Genomic DNA, 26,393 nt, shown 5'->3' on the forward strand with positions numbered 1-26,393 from the left:
CTAGCGGGGAAGTTCTTGGTGTCTATCTGCTGTATGACATTAAAGGAACTTGGGTGATTTGGCAGCAGCAGCGTAGGGTTGCCCCCTACAATGATGTACCTCCCATTATATAAAGCAGGATTCCTGCAGCTCCACGGAACATACACAGCCATGAATCACTTGGATTTGCTGTGACAAATCGCAGCGCTGACTCTTATGTAACTGGACGGATATTAACTAATCTTCACAGCTTTCCATTTCCCGGTCTCTGCAGCACATTCAGGACCCGGCAGCATCACGTAAGTAAGGAGGCGCCCTGTCAGTGTCGATAATTATAGATTGCGCTGAAACTATGTGGATATCATACGTTAAGTACAAGTAAGGCCTCCAACACACTAACTTTTTTTGGTGTAGTCTAAAAAAACAGATGACACACGGTCAGCATACGGCCCCATATTATTCTATGGTAATCGCACACTACTGAAGTTTTCACTGAACTGAAACATTGTAACATCCCGGACTCCCCACTGATACATGTTACCTGCACTGATACATTGTAACATCCCGGACTCCACACTGATAAATGTTACCTGCACTGATACATTGTAACATCCTGGACTCCACACTGATACATGTTACCTGCACTGATACATTGTAACATCCCGGACTCCACACTGATACATGTTACCTGCACTGATACATTGTAACATCCCGGACTCCACACTGATACATGTTACCTGCACTGATACATTGTAACATCCCGGACTCCACACTGATACATGTTACCTGCACTGATACATTGTAACATCCTGGACTCCACACTGATACATGTTACCTGCACTGATACATTGTAACATCCCAGACTCCACACTGATACATGTTACCTGCACTGATACATTGTAACATCCCGGACTCCACACTGATATATGTTACCGACACTGATACATTGTAACATCCCGGACTCCATACTGATACATGTTACCTGCACTGATACATTGTAACATCCTGGACTCCACACTGATACATGTTACCTGCACTGATACATTGTAACATCCCGGACTCCACACTGATACATGTTACCTGCACTGATACATTGTAACATCCCGGACTCCACACTGATACATGTTACCTGCACTGATACATTGTAACATCCCAGACTCCATACTGATACATGTTACCTGCACCGATACATTGTAACACCCCGGACTCCGCACTGATACAATGTAACATCCCGGACTGCACACTGATACATGTTACCTGCACTGATACATTGTAACATCCCGGACTCCACACTGATACATGTTGCCTGCACTGATACATTGTAACATCCCGGACTCCACACTGATACATGTTACCTGCACTGATACATTGTAACATCCTGGACTCCACACTGATACATGTTACCTGCACTGATACATTGTAACATCCCAGACTCCACACTGATACATGTTACCTGCACTGATACATGTTACCTGCACTGATACATTGTAACATCCCGGACTACACACTGATACATGTTACCTTCACTGATACATTGTAACATCCCGGACTCCACACTTATACATATTACCTGCACCGATACATTGTAACATCCTGGACTCCACACTGATACATGTTACCTTCACTGATACATTGTAACATCCCGGACTCCACACTGATACATGTTACCTTCACTGATACATTGTAACATCCCGGACTCCACACTGATACATGTTACCTGCACTAATACATTGTAACATCCCGGACTCCACACTGATACATGTTACCTGCACTGATACATTGTAACATCCCGGACTCCACACTGATACATGTTACCTGCACTGATACATTGTAACATCCCGGACTCCACACTGATACATGTTACCTGCACTGACACATTGTAACATCCGGGACTCCACACTGATACATGTTACCTGCACTGATACATTGTAACATCCCGGACTCCACACAGATACATGGTACCTGCACTGATACATTGTAACATCCCGGACTCCACACTGATACATGGTACCTGCACTGATACATTGTAACATCCCGGACTCCACACTGATACATGTTACCTGCGCTGATACACTGTAACATCCCGGACTCCACACTGATACATGTTACCTGCACTGATACATTGTAACATCCCGGACTCCACACTGATGCATGTTACCTGCACTGATACATTGTAACATCCTGGACTCCACACTGATACATGTTACCTGCACTGATACATTGTAACATCCTGGACTCCACACTGATACATGTTACCTGCACTGATACATTGTAACTTCCCGGACTCCAGACTGATACATGTTACCTGCACTGATACATTGTAACATCCCGGACTCCACACTGATTCATGTTACCTGCACTGATACATTGTAACATCCCGGACTCCACACTGATACATGTTACCTGTACTGATACATTGTAACATCCCGGACTCCACACTGATACATGTTACCTGTACTGATACATTGTAACATCCCAGACTCCACACTGATACATGTTACCTGCACTGATACATTGTAACATCCTGGACTCCACACTGATACATGTTACCTGCACTGATACATTGTAACATCCCGGACTCCACACTGATACATGTTACCTGCACTGATACATTGTAACTTCCCGGACTCCAGACTGATACATGTTACCTGCACTGATACATTGTAACATCCTGGACTCCACACTGATACATGTTACCTGCACTGATACATTGTAACATCCCGGACTCCACACTGATTCATGTTACCTGCACTGATACATTGTAACATCCCGGACTCCACACTGATACATGTCACCTGTACTGATACATTGTAACATCCCGGACTCCACACTGATACATGTTACCTGCACTGATACATTGTAACATCCCGGACTCCACACTGATACATGTTACTTGCACTGATACATTGTAACATCCCGGACTCCACACTGATACATTGTAACATCCCGGACTCCACACTGATACATGTTACCTGCACTGATACATTGTAACATCCCGGACTCCACGCTGATACATTGTAACATCCTGGACTCCACACGGATACATGTTACCTACACCGATACATTGTAACATCCCGGACTCCACACTGATACATGTTACCTGCACTGATACATTGTAACATCCCAGACTCCACACTGATACATGTTACCTGCACTGATACATTGTAACATCCCGGACTCCACACTGATACATGTTACTTGCACTGATACATTGTAACATCCCGGACTCCACACTGATACATGTTACCTGCACTGATACATTGTAACATCCCGGACTCCACACTGATACATGTTACTTGCACTGATACATTGTAACATCCCGGACTCCACACTGATACATTGTAACATCCCGGACTCCACACTGATACATGTTACCTGCACTGATACATTGTAACATCCCGGACTCCACGCTGATACATTGTAACATCCTGGACTCCACACGGATACATGTCACCTGTACTGATACATTGTAACATCCCGGACTCCACACTGATACATGTTACCTGCACTGATACATTGTAACATCCCGGACTCCACACTGATACATGTTACTTGCACTGATACATTGTAACATCCCGGACTCCACACTGATACATTGTAACATCCCGGACTCCACACTGATACATGTTACCTGCACTGATACATTGTAACATCCCGGACTCCACGCTGATACATTGTAACATCCTGGACTCCACACGGATACATGTTACCTACACCGATACATTGTAACATCCCGGACTCCACACTGATACATGTTACCTGCACTGATACATTGTAACATCCCAGACTCCACACTGATACATGTTACCTGCACTGATACATTGTAACATCCCGGACTCCACACTGATACATGTTACTTGCACTGATACATTGTAACATCCCGGACTCCACACTGATACATGTTACTTGCACTGATACATTGTAACATCCCGGACTCCACACTGATACATGTTACTTGCACTGATACATTGTAACATCCCGGACTCCACACTGATACATTGTAACATCCCGGACTCCACACTGATACATGTTACCTGCACTGATACATTGTAACATCCCGGACTCCACGCTGATACATTGTAACATCCTGGACTCCACACGGATACATATTACCTACACCGATACATTGTAACATCCCGGACTCCACACTGATACATGTTACCTGCACTGATACATTGTAACATCCTGGACTCCACACTGATACATGTTACCTGCACTGATACATTGTAACTTCCCGGACTCCAGACTGATACATGTTACCTGCACTGATACATTGTAACATCCCGGACTCCACACTGATTCATGTTACCTGCACTGATACATTGTAACATCCCGGACTCCACACTGATACATGTTACCTGCACTGATACATTGTAACATCCCGGACTCCACACTGATACATGTTACCTGCACTGATACATTGTAACATCCCAGACGCCACACTGATACATGTTACCTGCACTGATACATTGTAACATCCCGGACTCCACACTGATACATGTTACTTGCACTGATACATTGTAGCATCCCGGACTCCACACTGATACATGTTACCTGCACTGATACATTGTAACATCCCGGACTCCACACTGATACATGTTACCTGCACTGATACATTGTAACATCCCGGACTCCACACTTATACATATTACCTGCACCGATACATTGTAACATCCTGGACTCCAGACTGATACGTGTTACCTGTACTGATACATTGTAACATCCCGGACTCCACACTGATACATTGTAACATCCCGGACTCCACACTGAAACATGTTACCTGCACTGATACATTGTAACATCCCGGACTCCACGCTGATACATTGTAACATCCCGGACTCCACACTTATACATATTACCTGCACCGATACATTGTAACATCCTGGACTCCAGACTGATACGTGTTACCTGTACTGATACATTGTAACATCCCGGACTCCACACTGATACATTGTAACATCCCGGACTCCACACTGATACATGTTACCTGCACTGATACATTGTAACATCCCGGACTCCACGCTGATACATTGTAACATCCTGGACTCCACACGGAAAAATATTACCTGCACCGATACATTGTAACATCCCGGACTCCACACTGATACATGTTACCTGCACTGATACATTGTAACATCCCGGACTCCACACTGATACATATTACCTGCACCGATACATTGTAACATCCCGGACTCCACACTGATACATGTTACCTGCACTGATACATTGTAACATCCCAGACTCCACACTGATACATGTTACCTGCACTGATACATTGTAACATCCCGGACTCCACACTGATACATGTTACCTGCACTGATACATTGTAACATCCCGGACTCCGCACTGATACATGTTACCTGCACTGATACATTGTAACATCCCGGACTCCACACTGATACATGTTACCTGCACTGATACATTGTAACATCCCGGACTCCACACTGATACATGTTACCTGCACTGATACATTGTAACATCCCGGACTCCACACTGATACATGTTACCTGCACTGATACATTGTAACATCCCGGACTCCACACTGATACATGTTACCTGCACTGATACATTGTAACATCCCGGACTCCATACTGATACATGTTACCTGCACTGATACATTGTAACATCCCGGACTCCACACTGATACATGTTACCTGCACTGATACATTGTAACATCCCAGACTCCACACTGATACATGTTACCTGCACTGATACATTGTAACATCCCGGACTCCACACTGATACATGTTACCTGCACTGATACATTGTAACATCCCAGACTCCACAGTGATACATGTTACCTGCACTGATACATTGTAACATCCTGGACTCCACACTGATACATGTTACCTGCACTGATACACTGTAACATCCCGGACTCCACACTGATACATGTTACCTGCACTGATACATTGTAACATCCCGGACTCCACACTGATACATTGTAACATCCCGGACACCACCCTGATACATGTTACCTGCACTGATACATTGTAGCATCACGGACTCCACACTGATACATGTTACCTGCACTGATACATTGTAACATCCCGGACTCCACACTGATACATGTAACCTGCACTGATACATTGTAACATCCCGGACTCCACACTGATACATGTTACCTGCACTGATACATTATAACATCCCGGACTCCACACTGATACATGTTAGCTGCACTGATACATTGTAACATCCTGGACTCCTCACTGATACATGTTACCTGCACTGATACATTGTAACATCCGGACTCCACACTGATACATGTTACCTGCACTGATACATTGTAACATCCCGGACTCCACACTGATACATGTTACCTGCACTGATACATTGTAACGTCCTGGACTCCACACTGATACATGTTACCTGCACTGATACATTGTAACATCCCGGACTCCACACTGATACATGTTACCCGCACTACATATGTAGCAGATCATTTCTACTGTGCATTTTGCTGCGATTCCATGACACAAATATGATGCATCACAAGAGATAAAATTCCCTGGTGAAATCTGTGGTGTTTCCGAAAACATAATGAGCCTGCTGATTGTTACATTTGTATCATGTCTAGACAGTACGCTGGGAAATAAACAGCCCTGACTTAATGGGGTTTTCCAGCACTATATTATTGATGTCCTGTGCTAAGGATAGGTCATCGATGGTTAATCAGAGGGGGGGTCTGTTGTTTAGGATCCCCACCGATCAGCTGATTGAAGTAACAGATGAGCTTCGGTGAGCGCCACTGTAAATTCAGTCTAAAGTGGGCACAACGCCATTCATTGTATCGTGGCTGTGCCTAGTATCACAGCATCCCATGCACTTGAATATGACTGAGCTGCTCTCGTGTCATGTCACCAATAAAAGTGACGTTATAGTCTTGAGAAGAGGCCACAGCGTTCACTGAAGCACTGCAGCCTCTTTAATCAGCAGATCAACTTTCCTGAGGATAGGTCATAAATAGTACAGTTCACAAGAGCGTATTTGCAGTCCATGTGCTCTCCACACAGTAAATCTGCTTTGAACTATTGTTTAAGGCAGGCATCGCACTGTCAGCCCTCCCTTCTGGCCACAGACAGCCGACAATGCAGCCTGAACTACTTCTCCCTGGCAATAAAGTGAACATTAGTCATCTCCTCCTTCCCCCATGGCTAAAACATCTAAGCTGTCATCTTCTCCTTCCCCTGGCAACAAACTGTTGGTTTCACATCTCATTCTTATTTTCCCCTGTTATTACAGTCAGTGCTAGAGAACAGTCTGTCAATCCGCTTGCTGGATGGATCTTAGAACAGTCTTAGTCCTCCAACTGTCAATATGCTGGAACCTACAACAGGTTCAGCAAGCAGGGGTGTACATAGAACTCATGGGGCCCTATAGCAAAACTCAAAATTACCCTCCCCCTTCCCCACAAAAATACTGTGTGTAGAGACTGCATACTTATAATACGGCAGGCTTAAGGCTCATTTAGATCCAACGATTCTCACTCAAAATTCACTCAACGCTGTCCTTTGAGCAAGAATCGTTGGGTCTAAATGCACGGACATCGTGCAGTTTTCGTGCACGAGTATTCCTTGCTCAATTCTAGTTTTCTTGAATTAAGCGATGAGCTCTTATCAGCGGTGCAGGCTGTTATCACAGTCGGCAGCGCTGATAAGATTCTTTCAGCTCACACCCTGCTGGTAGTTCACAGTGGGACGCGAGCTGTAATCGCGGAGAACAATACAGCTGTTTGCTTATGCAAAACAGCTGTATTGTTCGCTGAGCGATAGCGGTGGTGTCCAGCTCCGCCTGCATAGCTCTTAAGTAGCTACATAGCTACTATAGACTATGCAAAGATGATCGCTCAAAACTGTCACTCAAACTGTCATTTAAGTGACTTTTGAGCGATCATCTGTCCATGTAAATGGGGTCTTAGATATAGTGGTTCAGCTCTCGGATACCTCTAAATAAGGTCAGCTGCACAGAGGCATATTTGCATTGCGGAATCCGAAGCAGACGTGCGCCTCCGGATTCCGCAGCAAATACCTTCCATAGTATGCTATGGAAAAGCTTTTTTCCTGCACATGAGCAGAAATCAATTGTGATTTTCCGCTTGTGGAGGAAAAATCACAGGATGCTCTATGTTTAAGCGGATTCCGCGCGGACGTCTGACCCGCGGCCCTTCCGCAATTGGCGAGAAAATTGCACTTTTTTCGTGCGCTGCGAGAGTGAGAGCTCTTGCAAGAAAAAGAAACACGCTGGTGAATGAGAGCCTTTCCACTTGCAATGTTTTAGCGCAGGCTGCACTGTGAGGATAAAAAATGGCAGCAGGAGGATTGTTTCTGTGATTTTTTTTCTCTTGCCCATGTAGTTCAATGGGAAGGGAGATTTCTCGCATCGCAAAAGCTTGAGTTTTTGCAGTGTTGCAATGCGATTTTTCCATGAAAACCTGCGGCAGTCTCCTGCGCTAAAAAAACGCGTGAGAGCACAACGTGCAAAAACACTTTTGCAATTCAATGCAAGGATTTTACAGGGAAGTCACAATGCTAAGGCAATGACATCGCATCCAGCAAAATGCGATATCGCTGCGATTTCCTCATTGCAATATCGCTATCGCCAGTGGAAAGGAGCGCATATAGAGCAAGCCACCATTATTTACCCTCTCAGCATCGCATCAGTGAACACATCGCAGGTGGGAATAAAACCATTGTAAATCATTGGTTTCATATTCTGCTTTTTTACTATCGCAGCAGGCAAAAATCGCGCTATTTTCTCGCCCATGTGAAGCCACCCAAACAGTCTTCGTCCATTTCAGGATGATATTTATTATTTTGCTTAACTTTTGACTTTACAGAACTTTCAGCGTTATATTTGAGGCCACTGATCCCCCCCCCAAAAAAATAAAAGGCGAGCATGGCGTCTTCCCTGAGCGACAGCGGGGCACCCACTCTAATCATTGATATCTTACCTCGAGTTCTGGACGACTTCTGCCGCTGCATTGACAGCCTGAACGACTGGGAATGGATGCGCTTTGGTAAGAGAGCTGCGTTGTTTGTTCCTCTCAGGATAGAATATTTGTTTTTCATGGAATGATCCGTATTTCAGACGTTTTGCAAAATCTCATTTGACATTATCTTCAGTTATTCCTCTTGCACCAATATTGAATTCTCTTATAACTCTAGTTGCGCTCATTATCAGAAACATTCCCTCCCCTAGAAGGAATATATATATATATATGGAAGCATATATCTGCCTGAGATGTAACTGCTTGGCGAGTGGTTTGATAGTTTTTACAATGAGTATGTATCCAGAGCTGAATTCAGATGTTGGCTGGAAAGGTTTCATCTTTTCTGCTCTCACTCACCCCCTTAGAAACACTGGGGTGTATTTACTCAAATAGGTGCCCAGGCCTTTTAATACGTTTGTCACATCTGATGGCCCTGTGTACGCCAGACTGAAATCTCTGCCAGCTCGGAGCTGCTGTAGATTTTAGCAATAACATATGCCAGTTTCTGGAGTAAATTATAGTAAATCTGACAGGCTACAGATGACTACACCCGCTTTTTTACTTGCGCCCCCCCCCCACTGTTAACTTTTTAATAGAGCTATATTTTCAAAAGTTGTCCTGTAGTTCCGTCTGGCCACACCCTTTCACTACTAGCCCCACCCACCTGTCAGAAAAGTGGTGGGGCTGGCGCAGAATGATGAATAGTTGCACATTTTTGCACAAATACCCACTTGCATAAAAATTACTCCAGAAACTGGTGTAAAAAGATTTATAAATTATATCATATAAAGGTGTGCAGTTTTGCTGTGGGGCACAGGCATGTATGGTCTCCGCTATACTTTTTTACGTCTAACAGGCTTTTAGCCTCAAAATTGCCATTCACTGACAGCAAGCAGAGATCTCTGACATGCGTCATCATCCTATCTACATTTTACATGGCACTCTATTTGTTTTTTTTTTCTTTCTCAGCATCACATGTTCTGAACGACCAAACAAGTATCCAGCGTTTCTACATGCGGCGGAGATCGGGTGATTATGTCACGCGTGAGCTGCTCTGGAGCTGGGGGCAGCAGCTGGCCACCGTCCAGGACTTGCAGTTCATTCTTCAGAAACTGCAGCTCTATCGGGCATTAAACATTCTCCAGCAGTGTAAGTGTCTGTGTTAGTTTCAGTCTTAACTGTAGCTCTGGCATTAGATTCATGAACTAGTCAGCTCAGCATGACCAATGCTATAGAGCCTGACTGTACAGAAAGTTTCCTGAGGGTGAATTAATATAAACCTTGATGTATTATGTAGCCCCCTACAGTCTGGCGACGACCCCTGTGACCGATGAGAGGCGAGAGGCTCCACACGATTCTGGAGGAGCAGGAAGAAACTGCAGCAACTGCAACAGTGTTACGGAAATAGTGGCAGGTAAAGACTGTATTGGATTGTATCGTGCCGACCGTAACGTGGGAGGTCAGCAGTGGCTCACGTGTCCTCTGTATTACAGGATCCATAATGCAGTCACTGCCTTTACCACCACAACCCCCATCAGAGCTGCTGAGGTCCCTATCGTATTCTGACCAGGTGTCCAGTACAGATCAGGTAAGTGTCCTCACTGTCACCTTGTATAAGGCTGTACCACCACGTAGTGTTATACTCCATACTGGTATAACCTGGGTATCTCCTGTATATAATTACATATGTACAAAGGGCTACAAGTTATACATCCTGTATATAATAGTATATAGTATGCTGGTATAAACTGGGTATTTCCTGTATATAATTATATATGTACAGTTGGTGTAAGTTATATACATCCTGTATATAGTGATATGGAGCATATTGGTATAACATCTGTATCGCATGCATATAATTATATATGTACAGCTGGTATAAGTTATACATCCTGTATATAGTAATATGGAGCATGCTGGTATAACCTGGGTATCTTCTGTATATAATTATATGTCTATGGCTTGTATAAGTTATACATCTTGTATATAATAATAATCTTTATTTATATAGCGCCAATATATTCCGCTGCGGTTACATAGACAGGGGAAATACAGAAACACAAAAGTACAAAAATTACAGAACCACGGTTACATAGTAATCAGTTGATGTAAACAATAGGGGTGCGGGTCCTGCTCCAACGAGGTTACATACTACAAGTAATGGGGTGATACAGAGGGTAAAGGGGCTGGAGATGTGCACGGTATGGCGAGGAGTTGAGTGAGGGATGCAATACACATAGACAATGGTCAGACATTTAGCCATGTGATGGCAGAATCGGTATGACTGCAGGGGCAGTTGATGGTGGCTGGCATGGATTGCAGTCAGTAGGTCAGGGAGCATGTTATCAGGCGGCGTACATAGGGGTTTGTTTAGGGAATGTGGTATGCCTCCCTGAAGAGGTGCGTTTTTAGAGGACGCCTGAAGTTTTCTGAGTCCTGGATTGCTCGGGTAGCCTTTGGTAGTGCGTTCCAGAGGACCGGTGCTGCTCTGGAGAAGTCCTGGAGGCTGGAGTGAGAAGTTCGAATTAGAGGGGAGCGCAGTCTAGTTTAGTTAGCAGAGCGGAGAGCCCAGGCTGGGTGTTGGATTAAGATGAGGGAGGCAATATAGGGTGGCACTGCTCTGTGGAGGGCTTTGTGGATGAAGGTAGTCAATTTAAATTGAATTCTGTATTTAACGGGCAGCCAGTGCAGTGACCGGCACAGGGCAGAGGCGTCCGAGTAGCGGCTGGACAGGAAGATGAGCCTGGCTGCCGCATTCAGGATGGATTGGGGAGGGTAGAGTCTGGCGCAGGGAAGGCCAATCAGCAATGAGTTGCAATAAACGAGCCGAGAGTGCATGAGGGCTACAATAAGCGGTTTTAGCGTGTCTGCGGTGAGGAAAGAGCGGATTCTTGCAATGTTTCTTGAGGTGCAGCTGACATGTTCGGGCCAGAGATTGGATGTAGGGGGTAAAGGAGAGATTGGAGTTAAATATAACCCCAAGGCAGCGGGCGTGCTGACTGGGAGTTATGGTATATATATATATATATAGCGATATGGACTTTATAGCTGCACACTAACGCTGTTGTCCTGTGTCATGGCAGGTTCTCAGTACTCCGCAGCAGGAGATCAGCTTGTCACTAATCACGACATGTCAGCACTGGACAAGACAACAACTGGAGGAAACAACAGACGGATTCAGCGCGGACAGGAGGATACACAGCGGACAATTTTCTGATGTCTTTCTAGGACAGAAAGGAGACAACATGTATGCAGTGAAGAGGCTGAAGGAGGTAAATCATTATAGGAGTTTCTTCTGCTGGAGATTTCTGCGGCACGTGTCACAAGATGACCTTCCTGTATTTGCGCTTTCTTCAGGTGCAGATGCAGCAGTCAGATTCCTTCTATGAAAAAGAGGCGCAAATAGGTTTCCGGTAAGATCCTCAGCGGCAGTTCGCGCTGCACTCCATCATTTCCTGCAGCTGGTTTCTGGCGTAAATTATAATAAAGCTAATGAGCTGTGGAAGTGACGCCCCCTTTCCTAAGCCCCTCCCTTTTTAAAGAAATGTGGTGATCCGAGCACAAAAAAAAGAACAAAAGGTCAAATTTGTTTGCTGAAGTACAACTTGAGCAGAAATTTGCAACTTTTTTTTTGCAATTACTTTAATAAATTCCCTCCTTTGTGCCAACATGTTATCACTATTTTCAAGATTTCTTCTTGCTGTCAGTGAATAGAAACATTCTAAAGGCTGAAAACCTGTTCATACCTAATCCTGGAGGCTTTGTTACAATGTATCTATTCTAAACAGACAGGACTTCAGACTGATACATGTTACCTGCATTCAGGGCCCCCCCAAGCCTTTATACTGGCTGAGGCAAAGAATGAAATGCTAAAAAAACCCACTTATTTTTCAGGCATTGAAAGCACCAATACACAAGATACCCAACACATATTTAGACTTGTCTGAAGTGATAGAGTAATGGTGCCTCCAGTAGTGGCCCTAATAGTAAGTGCCCCCTTAATGACTCCAATAGTGTCATTCTTAGTTGCCCCAGAAGTTATAGTGACCCCCATAGTTGCTCCAGTAGTAATAGTGACCCCCCTCCTTTAGTGATCCCAGTAGTAATAGTGTCCTCTAGCTGGATAGCAGCCGGACAAGCATTTGACGCACTTGCTCTGTATTTCCGGTTTGACAGGGGCTCTGAACAGAGTGTGACTCCTAACCTCTTCAACCAGCGCCTGTGCTATATACGAGCTGGCATCTACGTGCAGGAACGCAGACACTAGGTGAGAGGTCAGGAGTCGCACTCCGTTTACAGGATCGGCAGCCCACCCCCTCTGCCGTCAGACTGGAATTACAGAACAAGTGAGTTAAATGCTTCTTGGGCATACTGGCTGGGTGGCAACCCATTGCCCCTCTGAGGTCCTGCAGACTGCTGCCTGAGGCAGCAGTCTTAGGTCACCTCATGGTAGGGGCCCCTGCCTGCACTGTTACATTGTAACAAACTATCAGGACAGGAGAGATTTGTGCTGCTGATATGTTTATCTCACTGAGGATTCCCAACTACCCTGTAACATACTTGCTCGGATCAGTGGGGTCAGCAGACATCTATCTTATGTGGACTTCTATAGCTTCCTCTCTGTTGTCTCATACAGGTGTCATCATCCTAATCTGCTGAAGCTGCTTGGCTTCTGCGCGGACGGTGGGCAGTGCCACCTCATATACCGCTTCATGAAGAGAGGATCTTTGGATGTTGCTTTACAAAACGTGAGTCTGAGGGTTCAAATCAATGCAGTTAATGCTGTTCATATTAACCACGTAAAAAACACCCACTTAATACAGACTACAAATATGCCCGTGTTATTGAAGCCTTAAAGGAAGAACTAGAAACAAGTCCTCTTCTTCTCTATGATGCTTACATATCTTACCTTTCTATGCGTGATATATCAGCTTTGTGGTATACCGGCACATACATTGTGGGGTTACATTTGGTGCACATTTACAATTACAGCGCATACAGAAAATGTAACCCAACAAAGTGATGTAAACGGAGACTACGCCATGTGATTATGCCGGGGGTGATGTCAATATGTAGTCTGTGAGTCCTTCCTGTGCTCCTCTTAGTTTCCTGCAGTCCATGGATTTACTGACAGATTAATAGACTTTCCATCATGAGGTCCAGACCCACATTCTAAATTCCACTTCCTAGAACTCTTAACATCTGGAGACCTGGATATACCTCGGTTAGAAAATGTTCCATACACATGGCTGCACCTCCATTGTTTCACTCTATGTCTTCTCCAGTTTGTCCTCAAAATGGCTGTAGATACAGATAATCTACACTCTGTAACAAAAAACAATCCCACCCTCAGAAGTTGTCATTCTGCTGCAAAACTCGGCACACAGTTAAATCTCGGGCAGATATGCAGATGATTAGAGTTGTGGTGGGATTAGATGAACGGTCTTGTCACCGGAGGCCCTAAAACTGATTCTCCCCTTAGACTATCAAAGGCTCTCAGAGGCTCCTTGTGTGTAGTGACCTCTTCTTCCACTTGTGTAGAGCTTGTTGACCACTAGACGCCTCTACGACGCAGAGAAGAGATTTCACCCAGTTATGTCCTCTCATATCACATCTTGTATCCAAGCTAGAGGCGTCCCAATAGCGTACTAGAGCCTCCATATCCGCCCATATCACATCTTGTATCCAAACTAGAGGTGGTACAACAGGGTACTAGAGCCTCCATATCCGCCCATATCACATCTTGTATCCAAGCTAGAGGTGGTACAACAGGGTACTAGAGCCTCCATATCCACCCATATTACATCTTGTACCCAAGCTAGAGGCATCCCAATAGGGTACTAGAGCCTCCATATCCGCCCATATCACATCTTGTATCCAAGCTAGAGATGGTACAGTGGGGTACTAGAGCCTCCATGCCAACTCGTATCACATCTCTCTCCAAGCTAAAGGCAGTAGAACAGGGTACTAGAGCCTCCATGCTCACCTCTATCACATCTTGCATCCAAGCTGGAGGCAGTACAACAGGGTACTAGAGCCTCCCTACAAGGGGTCGGTTTTCTACAATAAACGACCCTTTTGCTCTGATATTGTAATCACTTACTTATATCAAGGTTACAATCATACAGATAAAGTTTCATTCCATTCTGGCAATTTCTAGGAGAGGGATAAAGTAATTAGTCAACAGTCAGAATAATGATAATAAAGCAAAAAATGGGGCAAAATCAAGAAAACAAAACTTATCCATGTAGTTTGATTTGCGCCAAAACGAGTGGGATCCAAAAATTTGCGCCAAATGCCTCTTTACTTTATTAGCGCCAGTTTTTAGCGAAACTCTCTTGTAGTAACGCTTCATAAATATTTCGGAAAAATAAACAGACGCCTGCAACACCTGCTTTTGGGAAAAAGAAAAGTTGTTGATTGTGTTGCTTCTTTTTGGTGCAAACTATTCATAAATTTGTCTAATACTCTGTGCGCCTCAATTTCACCCAGTTATGTCCTCTCATATCACATCTTGTATCCAAGCTAGAGGCGTCCCAATAGGACGTACTAGAGCCTCCATGTTTAGTCTAGTGCTGTTTTAGACATGAATCTGTCATAAAACACATTCATATATGAGGGCCATTATCTCCGGTCATACTTGCCCAGGACATCTTACGTGTGGGAGACCTTGGATTTCATAAAGTTCTCTCTGGGATTGGATATGATGCCCTCTACATATCTTGCGCATTGGGAAGCTGATCTTGGTCTTACCCTCACTGACGCATGAGGTTTCCATCTCCTCCAGATATAAGGGGGCTAGTTTTAAATTATTGTTGCGCTGGCACAGAGTCCCTTCTTGTTTGCATGTTTTCATTCCTGATGTGAACCCAGTGTGCTGATGATATGGAGAGACAGAGTGTAGGAAGGTTCCCTTCTGCACACTTTTTCGTCTTGGAAAGTATTAGAGAGAAGTGCAACAGATGAAGTGCTCCATCATGGGGACAAATGTGAAGCTGAACTCGATGCTGCTCCTCCTCCATCACTGCGATTTACCTCTCCGTACCAATAAAAATGTCCTACTTCGGTTTTTGGTGCTGGGGGCCCGTTCATGTATTCCTCATGTGGCAGCAGAAATGCAGTCCTAAGCTCTCGCTCACGACCTGAAGGTTCCTGCATGGTTCAGGTAGCCGGCTCAAGGTTCACTCAGCCTTCCATCCTTCCGAGGTCGGTAAAATAAGTACCCAGCTTGCTGGGCGGTAATAAATAAATTACCTGAAAGCGCTGGGGAATAAGTTGGCGCTATACAAATAACATCTATACTGTAAGAGGACGGCCCCATCCCTTCTCTCTGATTTCCAGGGTCGATGATATAACTTTAGATGGTCTTATGATATGTTTTTTAAGACATGGTTCTACTAGATGGAATTCCAACAAACATATATGTACCATTGCCTTTTGGCCGACATTTCATAAGTTGTGCAGTCTTTGCTACCCTTAGTCTGACTGTTCCTCCCGATGCCCAAGGAATCGAGTTGCCCCTACAGCTCCCTAAATTCCCCCCCCCCCTTCTTTTCCTACTCTTCTTCATCCTCCGTCTTTTCTCACATTTAACTATTATATTGTTAACAACCAGGATCTGTGTGGCAGTCGGCAGTTCTGCTGATATATTCACTTAGTGTTGGTTTTTGTTTGTGATTACAATCTTTGTATTACTCATGTTTTGTACCAATGATGGCTAGACAAGTTTAGATCTTCTCAAGGTGGAGATTGCCTGCCCTGCTGCGTATCCACTTTGTGGTTTGTTAAATAAAGAATTATTAAAAAGATAACCTAACTGTACCCTGCATTATCGCACATCTGCTAAGCCGTTGTGGGTATGTCTGTCAACAAGCTTGCTGACCGTTTCCAATAACAATCAGCAGACTAGTGAATGCAGCTCTGGAGTATAATATAGGATAAGTAATGTAATGTACACATATACTCAACTTTTGTTGTAGATTTATTCTATATATAACATGGAGATTCACTTTATATATTCTGTATATTGTAGGCTGGATCCTATATCCTCGGTTGGGAGAAGAGACTGGGTATTGCTGTGGGTCTGTTACAAGGTGTTGATCACTTGCACGCAACCGGGATTTTTCATGGGAACATTAAGAGGTAAGAGCTCTGCGTAGGTGGAAACAGTCTCAGTGTCACTTCATGTCCTGATAACCACAGGTGCAGACATTAGCCGTCCTCCAACTTCCCTAACTCCAGAAAGTAGAACTGTGTAAACATTCTTCTGTAATGCTGGAAGTTACCAGCTCATTATTTCTTATATATTGTGGCTTCATTTCTGGTTCTTCTTTTCTAGTTGCTACATAAATTAACCCTTTCAGTGCCCAAGCATTGGAAAAGTTAAAGGGGAAATCCCTGTGCTATGAGCAATGCCAGATTCTTTATAGTTTCCAAACCCCTTCCGGCATAGTCAGAGATTTCAGTGTAGGGCTGGTTGCTGCAGTTTTACTGCATTGGAGAATTTAGATGTGCAGTTGTAGTAAACGGGATATTATAAAATCTGAATCTGGAGGGTGGTGGAAGGAGGAACAGAGGGTTGACTATGTGTGTACACACAGATTTGTGTTCTGAACGTAGGTGCAGGCCCCAGAGATGGTACTCGCACCTATCAGATCTGTATGGCGTATCCTATAACTGTCTATGATGGCTGTGGCCCTTTAAATAGATAAATTCTACCTGCAGACACCACTAGAGGGAGCTTCCAGCAAATGGAGTCATACAGTTTCCATTGACTTTGATACTAAATCCATCTTTAGTGAGCTCCCCTAGTGATGACTGTAGGCAACCAAAATCTTATCTATTGTGATAGACATGATGATTAGTTAGTGTAAAATGTCTATTGATTTGTACTAAAGTAGATGTATTACGCAGCTGTAGTGGCTTTAACTCTTAGAGGCTAATGACTGCATAATTTCATTATAGTAATTGCTGGACAATGGCATGGTGAAAGATGTGTGTGTAGTATAATGTTAGCCTAATACAAATGTTCCACAAGCAGCCTCTTAAAGAGTTAAGTCACATTCCAATACTGAAGAAGAGTATCCAGCCCCTCCTCCACAGAAACTTCTCCAACAAAGAGATACTTTCAGTTTTGACCACATGTTAAGACAAAGGCTCCTATGTAGACCGGACTTGAGAGAGGTGTGGGGAGGGAGAGCGGGGGATTCTACATGATCCGACAAATGAGAATCCTATATGTTACTGATGTAATCTGTTGCACGCCCATAAAAGGGCAGTTATCATGTGTTACAATAAAAGCCTGAGGCTCTACTCATTGGAGAGAGACTCTCCCAGCTTAGACCAGCACTTGTGTCTGATCTGGTCGATGATGTGTGCACACTATACAATTTGGAAGCTACAGAATACCCCGAAACCTGCTGGAGGAAAATATGATCCAGCTCACTTGTAACTCTGGCTGTGTGAAGGGGATCTAGAGCTTTGTATCAGTAAAGTGAGCTGGAATCAGCACAGAATTTTGGACTGGAAGTCCACTTCATACACAGCGGTTATCAGCTGTTTCTGACAGCTGCTGGTAACTGCCGCTGTCAGACTTAGCTCTGATTGCCACAGTTAACTGTTTAGGTGCCACATTCAAAACTGATCACATGTCTAGACAATCAACTGGGGGGGGACAATGACCCCTTCCCGAACTACATTGGCACCTCTTGCACAGTGATAAGAGGGTGTTGAAGGTCTAGCATGGAATATCTGGAGTCTACTGAAGGCTCCCAGGGTTGCCACGCATAGATGCTTATCAAGCTCTGCCCAGCTTAATAGGCAACATCAAAAATCGTTATATAATGCAATACTGAAGTATTGCAGTACATATATTAGAGGTAATCAAATAATCACATGTTCAAGTCCAAACAGAAGTGTAAAAAAAAAGATCTAACAAACATTTTTTTTAAACTTAAAAAAACTTACATTTTTTTTATTAAAAAAACCCCTAAACAATTAAAAACCCCATATATTTGATATTGCCATGTACATAAAGGTCCAAACTATTAAAATATCACAATATTTTTCCTGCACAGTGAAGCCCGTAAAAGGGAAGGGGGGAGGGGGGACAAAAAGTGATCAAAAAGATGTATGCACACCAAAATGGTAATAAAAACTACAGCTCACCCTGCAAAAACCAAGCCCCCACTCAGCCCAATCAATGAAAAAAAGTATCAGAATATGGGGACAGAAAGCAATTTTTGTTTAAGAAAAAACTTTATTTACTTTTTAAAGATCGAAAAACATTAAAAAAACTTTTCAAAATTTGGTATCACTGTAATCGTACTGACCCATAGAACAAAGTTCATATGCTATTTTTAGTGCACTGTGAACCCTGTAAATACTAAACCCACCAAAAATGTTGCAATTGCATTTTTTTTAATCTCTCCCCACTTTAAATTTTTTAATGAGTTTTCCCATACATTATGTATTAAATGTTACCATTAAAAAATACAACTCGTCCTGCAAAAACCAAGCCCTCATACAGCCGTCAATAGAAAGTTAAAAAGTTATGGTTCTTGTAAGGCGGGGATGAAAAAAAATGAAATTAAAAGAAAGTATCAATCGGTCCTGAAGGGGTTATTTTCTTGTTGTCTTTAGTTCTAATGTCTTCCTTGATGAAGATTTTACTGCAAAGCTGGGCCATCCGGGTTCTCACTTCAGTCCACATCGAGCTGCAAATTACACAAATATGAAAACCTACGAGCTACAAAGATTCCAGCCTTACCTGCCCGATAGCTACCTGCGGAGCGGCCTGCTCACCGCGCAGATGGACATCTTCTCCTGTGGGGTGGTAAGTAACCATCAGCAGCAGCAAATGCAGGACTGGCTCCTGCTTTATGCCACAGGGGTTCCCCAGCATGGACTTGGGGGTAAAAGCTTTGTAATATACTTTGCTTTTTAATTCATCACTATCTACAAGATATCTACTTGCTGTCAGTGAATGACAACATTCTTGTTTATATCCAGAAGTTGAAAATCTTACAGAGACCCAATACTGTTACGCTGCAGCAGCAGAGATGCATTTAGTTCAGAGGGTTCTCTAGTGTGAATACAATTGTTACAACCCCTCAGCTTTCAGAAGTATTAGATCTGCGCCTCTGTTGCAAATGCTAAATATGTTAGCAGCATAAATCTCTCCCCTTTCCTGATACTTGTCTCCCAACCTTGAAACAATGACAACGGGGATAATACTTGCGATGTGCATGGCACGCCATGGCACATTTTTTTACATTAGACCACATCCTTTCTACAGAGGGCCCTTTGTATACTCTCGCATTAATAGTTCCCCACGTAACGCCCCCTCAGTAATAGTGCCCTTGAAACCCCCCCCTTAGTAATAATAATGCACCCCCCCAGTAATAATGTCCCCACATAGCGCACTCAGTAATAATGCCTCCGCATGCCCCCCTCAGTAATAATGCCCCCACATAGCGCACTCAGCAATAATGCCTCCACATGCCCCTCCTCAGTAATAATGACTGCACATGCCCCCCCCCCTCGTTAATAATATCCCCGGATAACATACTTAGTAATAATGCCCACCCCCCTCAGTAATAACAACCGCATATGCCCCCCCTTCCTCATTAAGCATGCCCCACTCAGTAGAAATGCCTCCACATTACTTTCAATACTCATGTCTTAGAGAAGAAAAAGATAGTGAAACCAGCACCACCTATGAGGGGGTCTGTTCCGGGTTGCAGGAACACTTGAATGGGTGTTGAGAACCGGCACCAGGAGCTTACAGTGTTAGCAGACAAGGACCCACATCGTGCAAATGGGATGAGAGCAACAGGAAGGCTTGTCTCTAATGGTTAGGACTGTGCTGGTGTCAAGCAGCTGCTGAAAGGGACCATATTTTTATCTTTGCTACGACCTAAGGTTTATTATTAAAATGGGTTAGCATCAGCTTATCGGATACCATAAAGAGGATTTTTCCTATCACACTGATGGCCCCATGTGATCTTTTAGGTTTTGACAGAACTTCTAACAGGACAGAAACCCATCGACAAGGACAGAGACCCCCCCTACCTGGTAAGAGCATCCATATCCGATTTTCTGTTGCGGGCGCCAGTTAATTCTCGTGGATTTATCTAATATGGCGCTGTCTGTTCTCTTCAGAAAGATCTTATCCTGACGGAGGTGGAGCAGGTGAGGCTACAGGCGCAGTCCGACGGTCACAGAATGGAGTCTGTGGATCTTCTCTGCGCAAGCGAAATCAGCCGCAAATACGCAGATAAAAGACTGGAGCGACTGGGGAGAAGTTCTGCGGTACACTGGGCATCTGCAATCTGCCTGTGTCTGACCAAGAAGAGAGCGTTATTATCAGAGGTATCCCATACTGCAGAACAGCTCACTGCTTGCTGACTGTTTCCAGTAACATGTAATGTTCTATTATCCTAAGGGCTTTTAGTTGTTACAGAAGTCTATATTAACCCTTTATTTTTCCTTGTATTCCTCTACAGGTCATAAAAGTGCTGGAGAAAGCTCAGGAATCGATCACAGCCGCTCTTAGGGAACCCCAAGAGGACATGATGTTCAGTGTGAATATTCCGGAGGAATGCGATGAATCCTTGTCCTTAGGTTCCACTCAAGGAGAAGCGCTGCCCCCGCACAGCATTTCCTCCAAAGCTGCCTGGTCCATGAACAGTGTATCTGATCCAGGTGCAATATATAGCTCAGCCCAAAATGAGGGTTTCAAAAAGAGCCCGTGTGAACTGGACGAGTCTGGAAGCTTCGACCTTTATCCTGGGCATAGCTGGTACAGGACTGAGTCATCGTCTGGTGGACATCAAGCCAACTCATGTGCCCCAGAAGGAGACCTTACCCAAAGGTTCTCAAATTCACCAACAGGTATTACAGAATTCCTTCCCCATCCCCTTTTTTATTTCTCTTTTCTTCATACAAATAGTGACTCTAGGATACTCCTGTGTGCCAGACTAGCCAAGTGTGTATGTGCTTATAGTGGAGAGGGGGACATAAACCACCGCCAGACCCCGCTGATCCATCCAGTCTCCTCTGTCCCCACAAGGCTCATCTGTCTCCTTTAGAAACCTCTGTCTCTCTCCAGAGTTCTTTTATTTCCTCCAGATCCCTCTGACCCCCTTCAGACTTCTCTGCCCTTTCAGACCGAACATTCAGACACCTCTTTCCCTCTCCCAGAGCTTTCTTATCCCCTCCAGGTCCCTCTGACCCCCTTCAGACATCTGTACCCCTTCAGATCCCTCTTCCAGACTCCTCTTTTCCCTTTCAGACTCATCTGCCCCCTCCTGACTCTTTTGTTACCTCTCAATCCCTCTGCCACCCCTTCCAGACCCCTCTGCTCCCCTTCAGACCCCACTGTTCTCTCTTCTAGACCCCTCTGATCCGCCTGCTGACTTTTCTGTCTCCCTTCAGACTGCTCTGTCCCCTTCCCTTCAGACTGCTCTCCCCTCCACACACCTTTTCCCCTCTCTAGACTCCTCTGTCCCCTACTAATACCTCTGTCCCTTCCTCCAGACCCCTCTGTCCCTTCCTCCAGACCCCTCTGTCCCTTTTTACAGACCCCTCTGTCCCTTTTTACAGACCCCACTACAGCTTATATTACCTTGGGAACAAAGGTTTGGGCATGTTGAAATCTAACATGATCAATCCTTCTTTCCCTGACGTCTGTTTTTGGGGCAGTCTTAAAAGACCACCTTACACATTAGATAGATAATCGATCCCACCGCGGGTCTGACTGACTTTCATCTAATGTGCGTTGTCACTTTAAGAGTATAGAGGCCACTGTGGCGGCCATTGTACATGCTGCACCCATCACACTTCATGAGTTCTCAAGCTATTGGTATGTACGCCAACATTCTTCTAGGCACCTGATAATTATCACAGGGACTGTCCCAGTTACACGATGGCAGCCATCATTATGTGTACATTCATGGCCCCCGACTATGCAGCGACCTGTGGTCAAGCAGAGGTCCTGTCACACTTTCTCCACAGGATCGCATGAAGTGGCACAATTTTCTACCACCTCACAAAGCGTTAAAGTCTCTTAACGCTTTCTCTAGCAAGACATTCTCTAGCAAGGCTAGACGTCCACCATTTTTTTCACTGAATATGAGAAATTATCATTGAGAGTAAATTACCGTTTTCTCTTTTTTTTCACCTCATTTACCAGAAAGCAACGACCCATCTTGGGAAATTGAAATAAATGAAGCAAAAATGAAGCTGATGGAGGATATCAGACTGTACGCAGATGAAAAGGTGGACAGCTCGGTTCTGTTTGACTCGGCCTGAGTTTTCTGTGTACCTCTCTCCTGTGCACACTGGAGGCGGCCATTTTGAGGGCTGACGGATATTTCCTGGGAATACCACGTATTTGTGATGCCTCCAGTACTTGCAGGTGACAAAGACACCTTTAACACTACAAACTTCTGGGGAACGGCTTCAACTACCTCCGTGAAGACTACCTCCTAGTCAGCCATGTTCTGTAAATGCGTCGTGCATCTGTCATGTCTGAGGATGGGCGTACATGCAGGAGAGATGCCGCCGCTTCGAGAAATTCCCTTCATCCTGGCTGGGTACTTGATTGCCTCTTCCCCATCACTGGAAGGAGAGGAAAGTGCTATGATGCTGGTGCAAACTCCCATGATTCGTGTGTTTGTGTGGGGGTCACTTGGGAGAGGAGTAACCCTTGCTATTTAAAGGGGGTGTTTGAGATTAAGAAACATGGCGTCTTTCTTCCAGAAACAGTGCCGTTCATTAATATGGACCATATCTGGTATTGCAGCTCAGTGCCAATTGCTTAAAGGGGTATTCCAGTTAGTGGATGAAATTACTACTGAATGGTAGTGAAAACTGATTAAACAGTGGGGGTCTGACTGCTGGGAGCCCCAGCAATCCCAAGAACGGGGAACCCGTGTCACCCCTGTTTTGCAATGTAGGATCACTTCTCCCTATTTCCCTAATGTAGCAGTGAATGGGCCGCTATTCGTGCATGCACGCCCATGGCTCCATCCAACCAAGCGCTATGTTCGCCAGCCCCATTGAAATGAATAGAGTGGCAGCGTGCATGTATGGTGCAGCTCTATTTGTTTCAATGGGACTGCCGGAAGTAGCTGAGCACTTTGTACTCTGATATCTCTGTCTGTCCCATTAAAATGAATGGAGCCGCGCATGCGCAATGCCGCTCTATTCATTTCAACGAGCTGCCGAAAATAGCCGAAAATAGCCGATCATAGCACTCGACTATCTGTTTGCTCCATTGAAACGAATGGAGCCATGCCACGCAAGTGTGACCAAATGCCCAATCGCTGTAAAATAAGGGGAGCATGGGTCCCTGTTCTTGGAATAGGCGGAGGTCCCAATGGTTGGACCTTCACTGATCTAAAAGTCTTCACTCATCCAGTGGATGGGTGAAAACTTGTAATTTTGGGAATACCCATTTAAAAAGGACAAGAAAGCAGCCATGTTTTTCTACTCTCAGACAAACCCTTTAGGCTACATTCACATGCTGAGTATTAGCTGCAGATCCCAGTGCGGATTGTCAGATGACAAATCCACAGTGCATTGCAGCACCAGCAAAGTGGATCAGCTCTTAAGAATGTCATCAAGACTTTGCTAAGATTTTCTGCTTAGAAATTGACCTGCAGTGCGGATTTTGAAATCCACAGTATGTTGATTCTGCAGAGTTTCATATTTGGGTACTATTTGGGCATAGGGTACTATTTGCAGCAAATCAACAATTAAATCCACATGTAAGACGCGTGAATTTCTGCAGATCCCCTACAAAAAAAGTATCAAATACTTGTTTTATATGATGTCTATAATTATTGGTTTTATAGATTGTGTGTGATGAATAAAGCTTTAAATTTTATTAGTCAGTTTCCTTGAACACTTTAAGCCACAGATGTCAAACACAGTGCCTGCAGACCGAATCCGGCCCGCCCCGTCATTTTATGTGGCCTGTCGGCCGTGTTTAATAGAGGGGTTATCCAAGCAAATGCAATCAATGGGAGCTGTGCTTGCAATTACAAGCACTGGCCACTACACAGTGGTCGGAGAAGCGGTTTCTGCTCCAACCCCGGTTTATACCGCTGACTTCTGCACTGAGGTGAGAGGTCAGTGGTCACAGACTCTGCAATACACCGCTGGAATGGAGCTGTAGGCGGGTTGAGTGTAAAGCTTGTAGAGATGCTGCCTGGCCATAGGCAAAACAGAGGGGTTGCTATTGGCTTCTAGCCAGGCAGCATCCCTGGGACTACTGTGGGGGTCACTATTACTTATGGGACCAATATAGGGGACGCTGTTTCTCCTGGGACCACTATGAGGGTCACTATTACTACTGGGCCCATTTTGGGGTCACGATCACTACTGGGGTCACTATTACTACTGCAGCCACTATGTGGGTCACTATTACTACAGGGACCATTATAGGGGTCACTATCACTACTGGGACAACTAGGGGGCACTATTACTACTGGGGCCACAATGGGAGTCATAATTAGGGCTTGTTCATATACGTAAGTGCTTTTCGGTTGTACAAATATGCAGCGTATTTGTGCGACCAAAAATCACTTATGCCCACGTTTTTCTGCTGCTCTGCGTTGTTTTTATGTGCGCAAATACACTGTGCATTTGCGTAGGCAAAAAAGTGCAGACAGTCTCATTGAAATGCTGTGTAAATACGCAGTGAATATGCAGGTTTTCTCCGTATTTGTGCCCGCTCATTCACTTCAATGATCCGTGATATGCACCAAAATAGGGCACGCAGCGTATTTTTTCTCGTGTTTGCACATGTGAATAAATACGCTTATGTGACCAAACCATTGAAATCAAGGGGTTATATTCACTGCGTATTAAGCGCAAAAATATATTGCACATATAGTCCCATGTGAATGAGCCCTTACTGTACAATTACAATCGGCCCTTTGAAGACAACCATAATGCTGATGTGGCCCTTGGTGAAAAGAGTCTGACACCCGTACTTTAAGCAATCCATAACTCCAAAGTGTGTTAATTATGTGTTGGCTGGTGGAAACCGAGGTGGCTGACCTACAACACAAACAGTCTGTGGTGGCAGCGAGGTGTTTTGCAGCATGCTAGGCCATGTGGGGTGCAATTTGGGCTAGATCTTGTACAAGTGTAGTATAGGGAGAGCTGGAAATAAGTCGACTGCCATCTGCCCCTGGGTGCCGAACATCACAGGTTGGTGACTGTCAGACCTGTAAACCCAGTTACCGCGAAAATGTGCAATAATAATATCATATAAATGCAAATGTGTCCTTCATGTTATCAATGCGCAAATCTCACAGCCAAGTCACAACACAGAAAATATAGGAAATGAATCTTCCAATCCTGGGACAAAATTCTGTGCGAGCAGCGGAGGTAGGAGCTATATAATCTAATT

General features: G+C 44.5%; 1 protein-coding gene across 2 annotated transcripts; it reads left to right on the top strand.

The window, feature by feature from the left end:
• Positions 1-24,860, top strand: IRAK2 (interleukin 1 receptor associated kinase 2). 2 transcript variants are annotated; one of them, XM_066596990.1, is made up of 14 exons: positions 1-278; positions 8,816-8,995; positions 9,938-10,117; positions 10,266-10,382; positions 10,462-10,556; positions 12,052-12,240; positions 12,332-12,381; positions 13,605-13,716; positions 17,001-17,110; positions 19,610-19,802; positions 20,981-21,043; positions 21,131-21,340; positions 21,475-21,862; positions 23,163-24,860. In XM_066596990.1, exons 2-14 carry the CDS (start codon positions 8,875-8,877, stop codon positions 23,279-23,281), a joined length of 1,947 nt encoding a protein of 648 aa, XP_066453087.1. In that variant the 5' UTR covers positions 1-278; positions 8,816-8,874; the 3' UTR covers positions 23,282-24,860. The 2 variants fall into 2 exon arrangements, with proteins under 2 accessions (XP_066453087.1, XP_066453086.1); XM_066596989.1 differs by having other exon boundaries at positions 2-278; positions 12,326-12,381.
• The last annotated feature ends 1,533 nt before the right edge of the window (positions 24,861-26,393 follow it).

This window comes from Eleutherodactylus coqui, chromosome 3 (assembly GCF_035609145.1).
Source record: "Eleutherodactylus coqui strain aEleCoq1 chromosome 3, aEleCoq1.hap1, whole genome shotgun sequence".
Lineage (NCBI taxonomy): Eukaryota > Metazoa > Chordata > Amphibia > Anura > Eleutherodactylidae > Eleutherodactylus > Eleutherodactylus coqui.